Source organism: Pogona vitticeps, chromosome 5 (genome assembly GCF_051106095.1).
Source record: "Pogona vitticeps strain Pit_001003342236 chromosome 5, PviZW2.1, whole genome shotgun sequence".
Lineage (NCBI taxonomy): Eukaryota > Metazoa > Chordata > Lepidosauria > Squamata > Agamidae > Pogona > Pogona vitticeps.
This window is the reverse complement of record NC_135787.1, coordinates 155,644,073-155,660,742: the sequence shown is the minus strand read 5'-3', so window position 1 is coordinate 155,660,742 and position 16,670 is coordinate 155,644,073. Positions and strand designations below refer to the sequence as shown.

General features: G+C 38.9%; 2 protein-coding genes across 5 annotated transcripts in view; one reads left to right on the top strand and one right to left on the bottom strand.

The window, feature by feature from the left end:
- Nucleotides 1–3,528, bottom strand: part of PLEKHG7 (pleckstrin homology and RhoGEF domain containing G7) — a 38,104-nt gene extending 34,576 nt beyond the window's left edge. For 3 of the 4 annotated variants that reach the window (XM_020777334.3, XM_078394824.1, XM_078394825.1), the window contains exons 1-2: nt 3,160–3,528; nt 1,466–1,527 (exon numbers count right to left, since the gene is read on the bottom strand). The gene's annotated coding sequence lies outside the window, so the exon portion shown is untranslated. Of the gene's footprint in view, nt 1–1,465; nt 1,556–3,159 lie in introns of those variants that run through there. The other variant, XM_078394823.1, reaches the window with a different exon arrangement.
- A 2,149-nt stretch (nt 3,529–5,677) lies between these two features.
- LOC110070283 (pinopsin) lies at nt 5,678–15,336 on the top strand. The gene is made up of 4 exons (XM_020777959.3): nt 5,678–7,430; nt 8,650–8,978; nt 9,804–10,049; nt 15,004–15,336. Exons 1-4 carry the CDS (start codon nt 7,070–7,072, stop codon nt 15,139–15,141), a joined length of 1,074 nt encoding a protein of 357 aa, XP_020633618.3. The 5' UTR covers nt 5,678–7,069; the 3' UTR covers nt 15,142–15,336.
- Nucleotides 15,337–16,670: the final 1,334 nt, after the last annotated feature.

Below are 16,670 nucleotides of genomic sequence, written 5' to 3'. Positions count from 1 at the left end.
TGGGTCCCTGTTAGGGACTACTTTTGTTGTTGTTGTTGTTGTTGTTGTTGTTGTTGTTGTTGTTGTTGTTGTTGTTGTTGTGTGTGTGTGTGTGTGTGTGTGTGTGTGTTTGTAGGATCACTCTGTTTTGGTTCAGTTCCACATGCATGATTGATGGGATTGGACCCAAAGTGGCTGGCTATACCTTTGATGAAGGCACTTGAAGATCCTGAGAAATGAGAAGTTTTTCTGCTTGCATGCAAAGGGAAAGGGAGGCAAAGCTTTCTATTTGATTTAATTTTTTGCTAACTGAAACAGTGCATTAGCAATGCTTTGAAAGGGCTTTTTTTAAAATTGCAAAAAGCAACAAGAAATGGAAATCTTCCTTTCTCTTCCCCTCTTCAGGCAAGTGAAAAAGAATCTTTCCATTTCTCAGGATTATTTAGCAGATTCAGGAAAGGGAGAGTTAGCCAGCTACATAATCATGTGGAGAAATGGGAAGCTTCCTTTCCCTTTAAAGGGAAAGAAGATTGGCCTTGATCATACTAAACAGAGTTGCTTGAGGTGTGGTGTGGCTGACTCCATTATTCTATGATTCTGCGTGAATGCAATCACTCGAAACAACATACTGCATCTCAAAGTGACTGTTTTGTGCGACCTCGGTGATCTAGGTTGGGATAATGTGGCTGTCTAGTCACACTCTGAGATATAGTTATTAATACAAAATCTGATTATACAGAATTGAAACATTGATTAATCCAATTACTTATACTGGCCAGCATAAATCAAACAGTATAAATCTTAGCACCAAATTGCCACTAATTAAGAAGCTGATGCTTGTATTTTTCATTGCATCTTACATCATCTGACTAAAGTTTAGTAAGATTAAAAATGTTGACTTCATAACTAATTAGAATTCACCATGGAGACTTGCGCTATTCGATTTACACTGACATGCCTAAATAATAGTACCTGTACAGTATTTGGGGCAATATATGAATCAAGGTGGGGAATCTGTGATCCATCAGATGGCACTAGACTCTGTCTCCCATTACCCCTGACCACTGTTCATATTGCCTGGGGATGATGGGAGTTGAATTCTACAAAATGTCTGAAATGTTTCCACATTGAACATGCACTCAAATTGCCCAACACATGACAAATATTGAAGTAGCAGAACACTGTCAACATGTGTGAAACACCACAAGAAGCTGTAAGGCTCTGCATGATTATGGCATAGTAACAGTGAAAATACTATTGAACACACAGGACTTCATGCTGAATAAATGTACAGTACATAAAATTGCATTGCACATCATCTTAAAATACTTCGATTTCACTGAATGTTGAGGGGCCATTTATAACACAAAATCTGGAAGGCATATGAAAGCTAATCAACAATATTTTGTAGATAAAGACATGAGATAACAGCAGCATTTACAGAATATGATTTAGTAACATTCTGATAGCCACATGAGATACTTACTGTTTAAACAGCAGGTTCAAAAGTAGCACTGATATTCTCAGGTATCACAGGGTTCAGATCCTCTGCACAGATACATAAAATGGAAGCTGATTAAACCAACTGCTGAAATCTCTGGTAGCTTGACTGCATATTTAAACTCCCTTCACTTCCCAAGTCTCCTTTCTGAAAGTGAGAACAGGGAACTTGTTTTTCCTCTTTCATATGTTTCCAAGGGATTTCTTTATCTCAACACAGTGCAAAGGGAAATGGGAACAAGCTAGTTTGCAGAAGGTAACATGATCTGCCCTCATAGGTGACTGATTATCTTTGCTTTTCAGACATATTTATTTAACTACTTTCCCATCTACCACCTAGTTTTTAAATGTTTCCATCTAGACTGGGAGGTTAGCATTTTGGCAAATTAGCCTCCTGCAGGGGGAGAAAGATTAAAGAATAGGAAAAAAACATTAGAGGATTTTTTTTTCAGCTACTGTGATTTCTTGGGAGAATCAACATAGAACAACTTGTATTTTTATTTTTGACCTTTCCTTCCTGTCCTATGACACAAAGAAGTTTCTCTTCCCATGGAAAAAATCCCCTTCTAAAAGCCTCCTTCAGGGTCTTCCCTAAAACTCCTTCAAAAAATTCTCCCTGCAATATGATGTTGAAATAGAAAATATATCTGCCTCCATTGATTTGATAGCTGGGCTCCATCTGCCTGACAGATATTGCTGATGGTACAGATAGAACACAGCTTTTATTATATTTTTGATTGAGATTATATAATGCTTATTGAGAGAGAAAACTTAACTCACTCTTTGAGTTTCATGTACCAAATTACTCTAGAGAAGAGGATGTTGGTAATAAAGAGAGTAATCACCACGATAATTTACTATAACACTGAAGGCTCTCCTTTCCGTTTTTTCCTCACAACAGTCTTGTGAGATAAGTCAGGCTTACAGAGAGTGACTGGTCTAAATGTGTTTCACAATTTAGTAAGAACTGGAACCTGGATCTTCCAGGTCTCAAATAAACATTCTAACTACCACACACACTGGCTCTCAGTATTAATTCTCTATCCAGCATATAATGTATATCATTGCAGAGCACAGAGTGTTATTTTTTAAAGATTATGCCTTAATTATTTTCCACCAGCAGATTATCATTAAGGCTGCCCCACGCACAAAAGGAAGTTGTTGGATCGTGCCTTACAGTTCAATTAGTGGAAGGCCAGGAAAAAAATGCAGGAAGAAGAGGGTTCCTCGCTCCCCTTGTCACTTAGGACTGGTAAGAGAATATCACAAAAGCCAAAAATTATTTAACATTAGCATTACTTTTTATGCCAATAGATTAACCTTCTAATTACATATTATTTTAATGTTGAAGTATAACTCAGTTACACCATCTCTGAAAAGAAACTACATACGCATCAGAATATTACTAGTTAACAAGTCACTTTCAACCTCTGCATCAGTAGCTGTAGCAATAGGATCAAGATAAGGAAGGTGATTTTTCAAGGAAAAGTATTGAAAAACAGGAGCTCTCCTTAGCAGCTGGGGAGTGTGTAGGGGGGATACTTACTGTGTCCATGAAAAAGAGAAAATGTGTCATCAAAAACAAATAGGTGGAATATTTTAATATTTTAATTTATAGGTGTATATTCAAATCTAGAACTAATTTAACTATAATTTAAATAGAAATACAGAGCATCTTACCATAGAAGGGAAGCCTCTGGCTAGGTAACCCATTTTTCTGTTTAGTTGCTAAGTGTGGACAGGATTCGTCTCTCACCTCTTCCTTCTTATGGTTCTTTCTCACTACCCTGGACTCAGACTGGACAAGCTTTCAAGCAGAGGGCTTCTTCCAGTAGAGGATTGTCCTCAGTGAGGTGAGATGCATTGGCATTCAAAGGGCTGTAGCTGCTTGGCTGTCTTGCATGGCTTCAGCCTGCTCAGAGCATCACCCTGTCGCTTATTTGCTTAGGGACTGGCACCTATAAATATTGGCTGACATTGTACCTTCCTAACATTGGTTTTTGATGTGCCTGGGCTGGCCCTGAGCAATAAAACTCTCTTGACAGATGCCTGGAATAGAAACAAATATTGTTCTCTCTCTCTCTCTCTCTCTCTCTCTCTCTCTCTCTCTCTCTCTCTCTCTGTGTGTGTGTGTGTGTGTGTGTGTGTGTGTGTTTTGGTAAAATGAATTACATAGTGTTTATGCATGAGCATGTTTGGAATGTGAGATCAAGGACCTCTTGCATGTCCTACCAATCTGGCAGTTTAAAATGGTAAGCACAGACACGCCCCTTTGTGGAATTCCAAGCCAAGTGAATTCTGTCAGTCAACAACTGTATGATTTTGTCATGACTTTGGCTTTTCTATTATTTTTAACTAAACATCCCTCTAAGGAAGTGGACTGTAGTATATGCTATATTAAATTTAGTGCCACCATTTGCTTCATTGTTAGAACTTGGTTTTTTAAAAAAATATTTTGCTTTGATTTCTGTTTTTATCAGAACTTGTAAAAGTTACATTGTTGGACTGCAACTTCCAGAAGCTAAGCTTTGTGGCCAGGCTGGCTGGAGTAGTTATCGTAAAAACTTTTGCACATTCTAGTTTTCATAACATTTTTTTTCTTTTTAGGAATTTGTGGCAATTGTTTTAACAGTGAAACAAACCAGAAAGGTCAGCTCGTGGCTAGGAGTTGTGAGCAATCATTTCAGATACTCATGGTAATGGCTGAAATCCTATTAGCTGAGTTGCATTGTGCTGAGCAACAAGGATGATGTCCTTGTCCATGGCCATGCTGTGGCCATTTTGGGGCACTAAAAAGCTTCCTAGACTATCCCAGGCTTTGGAGATCCCTAATATAAATTAATTTAAACCATCCTACCCCCCCTTCAAGGTCTTACGCTCTCAAGGGACCCCTTTTGTCCTGGGGAAACATTTGGAATCCTCAGGGGGTGGACAGAACTTTTCATATTGGAACATTGCTGCCAGGTTGCTTCTGTCAATCCCAGCAGTGATTTTTCCGATATTAAAGCCCCCCCCCCCCAATTCACAAGCCTTTGCCCAGGATAAAAGGCATCCCTTGGGAGACTCAGAACCTGGAGTTGGAGAGATAGGAAGTTTTTAATTAAATTAAAGATTTCCATCACCAGCTGATGATGTCATCGCCATTGCGTGGTGTACATTTGTGCAACAGGTTTTAGTTAACGTTTTAAGGAAAATAAATTACCTAGCAAACTGACATATGTATCCATATAGGTGAAAATGATTTATGAAAACAGAATATTAGAGGATACCTACCATGCAGTATTTAACGTTTTGTGAGCTTGTGTAGAAAGTGGTGACCTCAGGTTAATGAGCTTTATTGTGTAAGAACTTACAGTTCTTGCCCTCTCTTTGGATACCCAGCACTGAATGTTAAGGAGTGTTAATTTGGCATCCTTTCAAAGCAATTAATATATGCCAAAGGAAACAACACAGAACAAAAATATCACAGCAAATACAGATGTAGAATAACTGAGGAAGATTTAAATTTAGTTGTTCACATTTTAAGTATTAGATAACTGTCTGAACTAGAAACAGATTATAGGGTTCTAAAATGTTCAGTCAGGCAAAAAATGGGAAAAGGCAAGCAGTTCCAAAAGCAGTTCCTGTTGATATAAGGTTCAACTGTTGGCTCCAGTAAGCTTCAGTATATGCAATGGGATGGCGAGGTGCCATATTGCCCTTCACTTCTGGCATCAATATGTTGTGATTTCATTTATTTATTTATTTACTGCCCTATTAGTGCAATGCGGTATTCTGGGCAGTTAACAGGTGATAAAATCAAACAGTCATAATAAGTCAAACAAAAAACCATAAATTAAGAATTAATAACAGCAACAAACAGCGCAAAGCTATGTCAGCATGGACATTGTCCATAATAGGGCAGGCCATAATGGTGATCTAGCCCTACTGATAAAAATATGTAAGAAGTAGAGGTGTGAAGATTTGTCATTTTAGACAACAACTCTCATTATTCCCTAGACTATCATTCTGGGAGTTGTAATTAAAAAACACAAAGCCGCACACCTATAATAAATTGTTAGCTTTGACCAATCAGACAGGAGTCCTTTTTCTCCTTCTACAGCTCTAAGCATTCTCTCTCTCTCTCTCTCTTCCCTGACTAGAACTTCTGACTGTGTTCTTTTATGAAAGCCTATCATATTTATTGGTCATGTTGATCAACACAAAGGTAGCACCTCTCTCTAGTCATTTTCAAATGGTCATTGTCAAACTGTTAACTTGAAGCTCTATTTCCATAGCAACCATCACTGAGGCAGCCACAACTGTTTTAAATTCTATACAATGCCTGGCCTTCTCAGTTACATTCATCAAAGGTCACTTACAACATGTAAACATGAAAAAACAAAAAACAAAAGCAAGTACATAAACACACAACCCCTGTTCAGGTGTTACTAATGCATAAGAACCGAACACTTGAGGATGGAGGGGTGTTAGTATTGCGGGACTATCTGATTGCCGATGAGTCTGAGCAAGAGGTGTAGAAGAGGTAGCCATGTTAATCTGTGAAAGCATTATATGTCAAAACAAAAGTAAAACAAATAAAAAATAGAAAAATTAAAGAACAAATAAAAAGACATAAACGTGGTGGCACCTTAAAAACTAGCTTTGTATTTTTTTTAATGTGAGCTTTTGGGGACATGTTTTTGTTCATGTGGAGGGCTTTAGCGTGAGCAAGAACAGAAATTTTCCAGTGTTCTGCTTGAATAGGCTTACAGTGTTTCCTCATAAATTAAATCACTCCTCTCTATAAGGAGTTTAACAATCATGTCCAAATATACTCCCACTGGGGCAGGAAACATGATACTTTGCAATGACAAAATGGCCATTTTATTTCTCAGAAGAGAAATAATTGACTAACCATCCTCTTTATTTTTAGTTTTAAATGGATTATAAAACTGAGTAAAAGTTTGAAAGGGAACAGGGCTGACTCTGGACAGTTTTCTGCCTGAGGAAGAAAAACAAATATGTCGCCTAATCTCAAAATCAAGTTGAATAGCATCTTAGGACAGTTATTTTGGCACTTGTGACAAAAAATCATATTAGCACTCCTACTGGCAGGGACAGCAACAAGATGCACTGTCTCTAGCACCATTTTCTTGCGTTTGTCATGAATTCCATCCAATTCAGCTCCATTGGATGACCCTAGAACTGAGTATTATGAAAGAGAGGAAAAACCTCTATCCACTTTCTCCATATCATGGACAATTTGAAGTTTCTTTGTCCTATGCCTCATGCCTACACTCCTTTCCCCCACCAAAGCTAAAGAAATCCCTAGACCTTGTAAGAGGTTGCTTTTCAATTTGTCTTTAATATAATGCTGGCAACTAGAGACTACCATTGTTCCGAGCGTAATCATATTAGTATACTTAATTGTTTATTCTTCTTCTATGAATGCAACAAAAGAGACTGCCGAAATAAGACAGCTGATACTTTAATCCTTGGATTTATCACCTCATATGTTTTCTTTCTTTCTTTTTTAATATCTATGTACTTGTACAATTAGAAGATCCCAGTTCATTTGTAAAATGAGCCATCTTTTCAGCTATGTGGTATGATAAAAGTAGTTTTGAGACCAGCCATCATGGGGAATGATAGTTCTCTTGCAACAGAATTAGCTGAGAGCATTACAGTGAGACCTACCATTTTCCCAAGAGCTGGCTACGGAGTCCTGGCTTTTCTGATGTTTCTGAATGCTTTGTTTTCAATATTTAATAATTTCCTGGTTATTGCTGTGACTCTCAAGAATCCCCAGTTGCGCAATCCCATCAATATATTCATTTTCAACGTCTCCTTTTCAGATCTCATGATGTCCCTTTGTGGAACCACTATTGTCATTGCAACAAACTACCATGGGTATTTCTTTCTGGGCCGAAAGTTCTGCACTTTTCAGGGATTTGCAGTCAATTATTTTGGTAAGTAGAATAATCAGATGACTACACCTACTATTGCTGCAATTGTTGTTAAATTGTTTGTATTTATAATATTGTTAAATTTATAATATAAATATAAAATACTGTCAAAACAAAAACTGCCACAGCCAGTATACTAAATGATCATAAAATTGACACCGAGCAATAAGAAGCTTAACAGCTGGACTCAATCCAGCTATCATTTCCCATTACTGGAGACCCATTGAATGAATGTGACTTGTTAAGTCAATAATAGAGGTGTTCAGAATTCTCAGAATTCTGAGAACTGTAGTTACAAGAGACAAATCTGAACTCCTTCAGTCAAAACTTATGATAGTTTCTTTGACCTGGTGGGTCTCCTCTGGTTGGTGACTCTAAACTCCCTTAATGGCTTAGGTCTCTGGCTGTGGAGCCAGAGGTAGGGAGGTCCAATTCCCCATTGTGCTTCTTTGAGAGAGGCTAGACTCGATGATCCATAGGGTCTCTTCCAGCTCTGCCATTCAAAAGTTATTATTTTTGAGTTCAATTAACTTAAACATTCTATTTTAATAAAGCTAAGACAAATTAAAGATTTTTTTTTCAAATATAGATAGGAGCAGTGCCTACTCAGAAGTTCCACTGAGTTCAATGGGGCTTAGCCCATTGAATGGAGCTAAATCCAATGAAAACTGCACAGCAATCTAAAACTATTTATATTTCTATATTTTTTAAACATTCACACTCAGAATTAATTGTACTGATTTCAGTTTTACTCCTAAGCCAATGATCATATGCATATATAAATAAATTGTTCTTGGGGATATGTCCCACTGAAATCAGTACAATTTACCTCAGAGCAAATGTAAATGAGATTGGGATATATAGCTGCAATTTTAAGCTCACATACCTTGAGTCTCCTCAAAAGGAAATCCCTGTGAAATAAATCAGACTTGTTCCCAGGCAAATGGTATACAGACACAGCCTTAAAAGAAAATATCTAAGATCCAACAGTCCCAGGGGACTCACTTCTGAGTAAACATGTTTAGGATTTGGTTAGAAGCCTGCACTATGGAAGTCCAGGGAAAAAGACCACTAGGGAAAAGTCCAGTTAAGCAGACATTTCTTTTACCAGTTGACATTTCTTGTATCATTTCCCCAGAAATTTAAGGAACAATGTCAAACTTGACATATTGGTGGCTTAGAAGCTGATCAGCAGAAATTAACTCTTCTCACTATTTTCCAGGAATTGTTTCTCTCTGGTCCCTGACGATTTTAGCCTATGAAAGATACAATGTGGTATGCCAACCCCTGGGAACTCTCCAGATGAGTACTAAGCGAGGTTACCAACTACTTGGCTTTATCTGGATTTTTTGTCTTTTCTGGGCTGTGGTCCCTCTCTTTGGCTGGAGTTCTTACGGTCCTGAAGGAGTCCAGACCTCATGCTCTATTGGCTGGGAAGAAAGATCCTGGAGCAACTATAGTTATCTGATTACATACTTCCTGTCCTGCTTTTTCATACCTGTTACGATCATTGGGTTTTCTTACAGCAATGTGATCAGGTCATTGCATGGGGTAAGTAATCAAGCAAGAGGATGTGTAATTGTATGTTGATATTTCATATTTTTGTCTCACCAAGGCAATTTGACATTGATAGTTAATATATATTTTTCCACACATTTCTTATATCCTTGTCTATTTTCATATTCTTATTTGCATCATGAAAGACTTTTAAATGTGTGTCTTTAAAACCACATATAACACATTCCTCGGTATCCATTTGAGGACATCCTAAAGGGATTTGGCTGAAACAACTCAAGCTATGACAACATGTGTTCTTAAATTAGAAGCAAAAATGCACACGGCTACCATTCAGAATCATTAATTTTTTGGTATTTTTAAAATAAATATGTTTCATTGTCTTTTCATAACATATTGATATACAAACTTCTAGTATGTGGTTTTATGTTCATTTTAAATCTGCAGCCTGTTTTACTATCCTTTAAAGGTCTTCATAATAATTTATATTGTAGAAATCAAAATGTAGAAGCATTTAAAACTACAGGAACAACAGTATAATTCAAAATGAACTGATTTATGACAAGCCTTTTTCAGAGTTTTCTAGGTGTTGAGTATTCAGAAGTGGTTGAACATTTGGATGCCCTGGGACTGTGCAGCTTGCCCAAGGCTACACAGTCTGGCTCTTCTCCTGGGGGGGCACAGTGGGGAATTGAACTCACAATTTCTGGCTTTTCAACCAGATACCAACTTCATCCAGCTCTAGCTTTTGTACACTCCATATAAGTTCTTTGGCATGTAGGTTTTAATGTATATGATAAACATAAGCCCATGACTACTTGAATAAATGGCTTTAATTGAGTGGTTGTTTTTTCCCCACAGCTAAATAAGAAAGTTGAACAAATGGGAGGAAAATGTAACCCAGAGGAAGAGTTCCGAGCTGTAATTATGGTCCTTGTGATGGTGGTGGCTTTTCTAATCTGCTGGTTACCGTACACTATCTTTGCTCTTACAGTTGTCTTTAAGCCATCACTAAATATTTCACCTCTGGCTGCAACCATCCCAACATATCTCTCAAAGACAAGTCCAGTATACAACCCCATCATTTACATCTTCTTGAACAAACAGGTAAGTACTGTTTGGTAAGAAATGCTGAAGACTTGCAAAACCTGTCTCGAAGGATAAACTGAACCACGTGCTTGAGTCTGAAAAACTTCAAGGAGCAGTTGAATAAATTGGATGCTTAGACACTCTGGAGAAGAGGACATTAAGAGACAATATAATTTTGTTATTATTGTTGTTGTTTAGTCGTTAAGTCATGTCCAATTCTTCGTGATCCCATGGACCAGAGCTCGCCAAGCCCTCCCGTCTTCCACTGCTTCCTGGAGTTTGGACAAAATCATATTGGTAGCTTCGATAACACTGTCCAACCATCTCATCCTCTGTTGTCCCCTTCTCCTCTTGCCTTCAAGAGGAGGGTCTTTTCCAGGGAGTCTTCCCTTCTCATGAGATGGCCAAAGTACTGGAGTCTCAGCTTCAGGATCTGTCCTTCTAGTGAGCACTCAGGGTTGATATCCTGCAAAATTGATAGGTTTGTTCTCCTTGCAGTCCAGGGGAATCTCAAGAGTCTCCTCCAGCACCACAATTCAAAAGCATCAATTCTTCAGAGGTCAGTCTTCTTTATGTTCCAGCTCTCACTTCCATATGTTGCTACAGGAAAAACCATAGCTTTGACTATGCACACCTTTGTTGGCAAGGTGTGTCTCTGCTTTTTAGATGCGGTCTAGGTTTGTCATTGCTTTCCTCCCAAGAAGCAGGTGTATTTTAATTTCGTGGCTGCTGTCACCATCTGCAGTGATCATGGAGCCCAAGAAGATAAAATCTGTCACTGCCTCCATATCTGCCCCTTCTATTTGCCAGGAGGTGATGGGGCCAGTGGCCATGATCTTAGTTTTTTTGATGTTGAGCTTCAGACCATTTTTACACTCTGTCATCGGAGAGGTATCATCTGCATATCAGAGGTTGTTGATATTTCTTCCGACAATTTTAATTCTGGCTTGGGATTCCTCCAGTCCAGAATTTACCATGATGTATTCTGCATATAAGTTAAATAAGCAAGGAGACAATATACAGCCTTGTTGTACTCCTTTCTCAATTTTGAACCAGTGAGTTGTTCCATATCCAGTTCTAACTGTTGCTTCCTATACCACGTATAGAATTCCAGGAGGTAGATAAGATGGTCAGGCACTCCCATTTCTTTAAGAACTTGCCATAGTTTGCTGTGGTCCACACAGTCAAAGGCTTTTGTGTTATCAATGAAGCAGAAGTACAGTAGATGTTTTTCTGGAACTCTCTGGCTTTCTCCATAATCCAACTCATGTTAGCAATTTGGTCTGTTGTTCCTCTGCCCCTTCGAAATCCAGCTCCTACTTCTGGGAGTTCTTGGTCCACGTACTGCTGAAGCCTACCTTGGAGGATTTTGAGTGTAACCTTGCTAACGTGTGAAATGAGTGCAATTGTATGGTAGTTGGAGCATTCTTTGGCACTGTCCTTCTTTGGGATTGTGATGTAGACTGATCTTTTCCAATCCTCTGGCCATTGTTGAGTTTTCCAAACTTGCTGGCGTATTGAGTGTGGTACCTTAACAGCATCATCTTTTAAGATTTTAAATAGTTCAACAGGAATGCCATCACCTCCACTGGCCTTGTTGTTAGCCATGCTTACTAAGGCCCACTTGACTTCAGGATGTCTGGCTCAAGGTCAGCAACCACACTATCTGGGTTGTCCAGGACATCCAGCTCTTTCTGGTATAATTCCTCTGTGTATTCTTGCTTCTGTTAGGTCCCTCCCATTTTTGTCCTTTATCACATCCATCTTTGCACAAAACTTTCCTTTAATATCTCCAATTTTCTTGAACAGATCTCTAGTTTTGCCCTTTCTATTATTTCCCTCTATTTATTTATTTGTATTGTTCATTTAAGAAGGACCTCTTGTCTCTCCTTGCTATTCTTTGGAAGTCAGCAATTTTCTGTAACTTTCCCTATCTCCCTTGCATTTTGTTTCCCTTCTCTTCTCTGCTATTTCTAAGGCCTTGTTGGACAGCCACTTGGTTTCCTTGCATTTCCTTTTCTTTGGGATGGTTTTTGTTGCTGCCTCTTGTACAATGTTAAGAGCCTCCATCCATAGTTCTTCAGGCACTTTGTCCACCAAATCTAGTTCCTTAAACCTGTTCTTCACTTCCAGTGTGTATTCATAAGGGATTTCGTTTAGATTATACCTGAGGAGCCCAGTGGTTTTTCCTGCTTTTTTCAGTTAAAGCTTGAATTTTGTTATAAGAAGCTGATGATCAGAGCCACAATCAGCTCCAGGTCTTGTTTTTGCTGACTGCATGGAGCTTCTCTATTTTTGGCTGCAGAGAACATAATCAATCTGATTTTGGTATTGCCCATCTGGTGATGTGTAGAGTCACCTCTTGTATTGTTGGAGAAGAGTGTTGTGATAACCAGTTTGTTCTCTTGACAAAACTCTATTAGCCTTTGCCTTGCTTTGTTGTGAACTCCAAGGCCAGACTTATCTGTTGTTCCTTTTATCTCTTGACTCCCTACTTTAGCATTCAAGTCCCCTATAATGAGAAGAATATCTTTCCATAGTGTCAGTTCTAAAAGGTGTTTTAAGTCTTCATAGAATTGGTCTTCAGCATCGGCAGTTGGTGCATAAACGTGGATTATTGTGATGTTGAAAGGTCTGCCTTGGATTCATATTGAAATCGTCCTATCATTTTTGAGATTGTATCCCAGTACAGCTTTTCCCATTCTTCTGTTGACTATGAGGGCTACTCCATTTTTTCCACATGATTCTTGCCCATGATATTGGATATGGCAATCATCTGAATTGAATTCGCCCATTCCTGTCCATTTTAGTTCACGGGTGCCCAGGATGTGAATGCATCTCCTGTTTGACCATATCCATCTTACCAAGATTCATAGATCCTACAGTCCAGGTTCCAATGCATTATTTTTCTTTGCAGCATCGGACTTTCCTTTCACTTCCAGGAATGTCCACAGCTGGCTGTCCTTTCAGTTTTGGCCCAACCACTTCATTAGCTCAGAGCTACTTGTACTTGTCCTCTGCTCTTCCTCAGTAGCATGTTGGACGCCTTTCGACCTGAGGGGCCCATCTTCCAGCGTCATATCTTTTAGCCTTTTGTTTCTGATCATGGGGAGTTCTTGGCAAAGATAGTGGAGTGGCATTGCCATTTCCTACTCCAGGTGGATTGTGTTTAGTCGGAACTCTCTACTATGTCCTGTCCGTCTTGGGTGTCCCTACACGGCATAGCCCAAAGCTTCTCTGAGTTACTCAAGGCCCTTCGCCATGACAAGGCAGCAATCCGTGAAGGGGATTATATCCCTAGATTAGTGACTCCTAAATTTAAATTCAGATGTTGTTGGTCTACATTGGCCTTGTGGGCTGGGGCATCTGGGAGCTGAAATCCAACAGTATCTTGGGGGCAAAGACAGAGACCACTGATCTAGAGGAACCCTTTTTTTCCACAAATATTTCAATCTAACAAGGGCATGCTACACACTAATATTGATGGTCACATTCAAATACCTTTCTTGGTCAAGGCCTCGTACAACAGGTTCCCTCAATTGATAGGACTGGGATCCTGTACTGTACATTGCAGTTGACACTGTCTGTATTCACTTTATTGTTGTCTTCTGATGATCTTCCTCATTTATATCTATATTTCCTTCCCTTCCAATATGGTGCCATAAATGAATTAACATACTTCATCTAAACTGTTAATCGAGTACAGGATGTTATTGCATTGGGTGCTATTTTTCTCCCTATGCATCACAATGTTTCTTTTGCTTAATATAATAACATTATGTTGCGGAGTCATGCTCAGGTAAACTTGTCATAATCTCATAAAAGATTTAGTAAAGTGTGTGGGGAGGTCATAAAGCATTAAGTCTTTTGAAGGAATAGCAATATCTCTGACAGCCTTTACTGCACAGGAATTGCAGGGTCAAATACTAAATGTGCACTGTTAGCAGATATATAGGCTCCAGACTTCCTATTAATTTGCTGGTGCTACAACCATAGCAGTTCTGGTGCCCAATGGTTGACTATCCTGTTGGGTAATGTTTGGTTCACGTGAGAGTGGCACAGGTTTGGGTATTTGCATTCTTTGAGCAGCCAGTATTTGGGTTAACTTCAAAATTTGCAGCTTGGGCCAAAGCTACAACAAGTCAAGTCTAGTCTAGTAGGGACTAAAAATAGGATCCAGATAACCAGCAAGAATTGTGTGGAAAGGGAGGTGTGTGGACTGAGAAACCTGATCCTACAGTCCATTATTGTAGTGTTAACCCTATTACAGAATGGATAAGTATTGCCCATCCTGTGGGCTGGAGCCCCTGCCACTGTGGTTACTATCCTGGTGTCTGCAATAGGGGAATACCCCAGAAAGCATGACTCTGCTTACAAACAAGGCACACACTCCAGAGCTTGGAAACATTTTATTTGGGCTACATTGCTTAAAACCCACAAACTGGCATGAACAGACTTGGGTATTTTGAGCTCACTAGGAATTTTGGAAACTATAATAGTATAAAAAAAAACCATTTTCCATCTCTGTTCTGGGCTTCTTTTGCACAGAAATATAGCAGTGGTATCTTCCAATGTAGCAGCCAAAGTTAATCCTGCTCAGCCCAAATAAAGAAGCCTTCCGATAATTCATAGACAGGCACATATGTGATGCTGTAGTGAGCATATGGAAAAAGCTTGTGAAAAGGCCTGTCTCTAGGATATATTTTCCCCCTGAATTGGCTTGTGTAGAATATGTTATGTTATGTGCCATCATGTTGGCAGCAACTTATAGTAATCCTAACAGAGCTTTCAAGGTAAGTGAGATATTTAAGGTTTTATCAGATCCAATCCTCCCCTTCCCTAGCAGGTTTCCATGGCTGAAGAGGGATATGAGCTCAATTTAAGTTCATGCTCGAAAGTTTGTATATTTAGGTAAGTAGGAGCAAGGAATACTACTTCACTTGGAACCAAAAATTGCTCTTTTTTTGTTCAGTTTCGTGACTGTGCGGTTGAATTTATCACTTGTGGCCATGTTGTTCTGACAAACCCAGAAGAAGAAAAAGTTTCAACTTCAGCAGCTCCGGCTGAACGCAAAACACCATCCAAGCTCAATCAAGTGACTCCAGTCTGAAGGAGTTTCTCTGAAGCACCATTTGCTGAATTTAATAACATTATGTACAGTTTGAACTGGAGAAAAAGAACAATGTATTTCATCATGTTTTTGGTAGTATTATTGTTCCACACCGAAAGAGACTAAACTTCTGATGTATAGTCTGTAAGTGGTTTTTCCCATCTTTATTCCTCTAAAATAAATGTTGTTAATGTCACAGCTATAGTCAATATTCTTCAAACATCACATTTTGTAGAGACTAAGGGCCAAACTACAGGTTATAGATAACCCATCATTATAAAAGGGGTTGCCTTTCTCAGATTCTCCCACTCTCCTCCACGTTTTTCCCACCACCACCACCAACTTTGAATCACACCTCTTGATCATATTCAATTCTAATGTATAGTTTCATATTTATTATTTTATTTATTTATTCCTTCCTAAGGCAGACCTACCAACACCAAAGAGAATTGAAGTGAGTCATATCAGAAGCAGTAAGAGTTTCTTTTAGGGGATACAACGCAGAATCACATAGCCAGCATGGCCACCAATAGCTTTTCCAATGCCCAGTTTTATTCAAGCATGATACGATCCTCTGTGGGCATTTCTGATCTGTTATAGTTGTTCAAAACATTATAAAAATGTTTCCACACTTGGGTGAAGCTCAGCTGTACACATCACAATAATCAACAAAATATCATATTATCAGTAGCAAAGGCTTAGATCCAAAGAATGTCTGGCATAGGCAGAAGGCGCTTCTGTTTACACACAGTATGTACAGTATGTTGCCAAATGCCCCCTCCTTGCTAGACCTCACAGCTGCCCCAAACTGGCTCCAGATGGTCAGGGAGCCCTTTGGGGCAGCTTTACAGGTGACTACAGGACAGATGATGGAAAGGGAAAAAGCCAACACGCCTTTACACATTTGGAAAGACAATTAATCATGCAGCAGGATCTTTGGAGGAAAGTTGGAGTAAGTAGCATCAAACAGGCATGCTATTTTGGGTGCTAGCCATAATTTTTCATGGGCGCAGCTGACACTAATGTCATGTGCCATTAAAGGAGCACAAGTTTACAACATTAAATATTCTATAAAACCAAGCATTACATATTCTTGGATTCAATACCGGCAAAGATAACAAACACACACACTCATACACTTGACACTTGGGAGGTATAAATAGGTCTTCCTATCCCAGTATAATACCCTGTTAATAGTTTACAAATTTCTTTCAAACATATCTGCATGGAATCTGACATGTCTGGAGAGCACCGTGTTGAGAAGACTCATACAGTTGGAAAAGGTTTATCTGAAAAGCTTCTGAAACAGTAGCAGCTTAGGCAAGTTATCACAACATTAAACAGTCAATCACAGAAAGGGGGTAGGAAGAGAGCTGAGAAATGCTGCTTTTTTGGATACAATTCCTAGAATCCCCCATTTCAAAACTGGGTAGGAGGAAGTGTCTTCCATGAACTTTAATTACGATGTCATTTTCATAGGATTTCCATTGTTTTTTTTATTTGAGATATTGAGATATTTCTCTATCTAT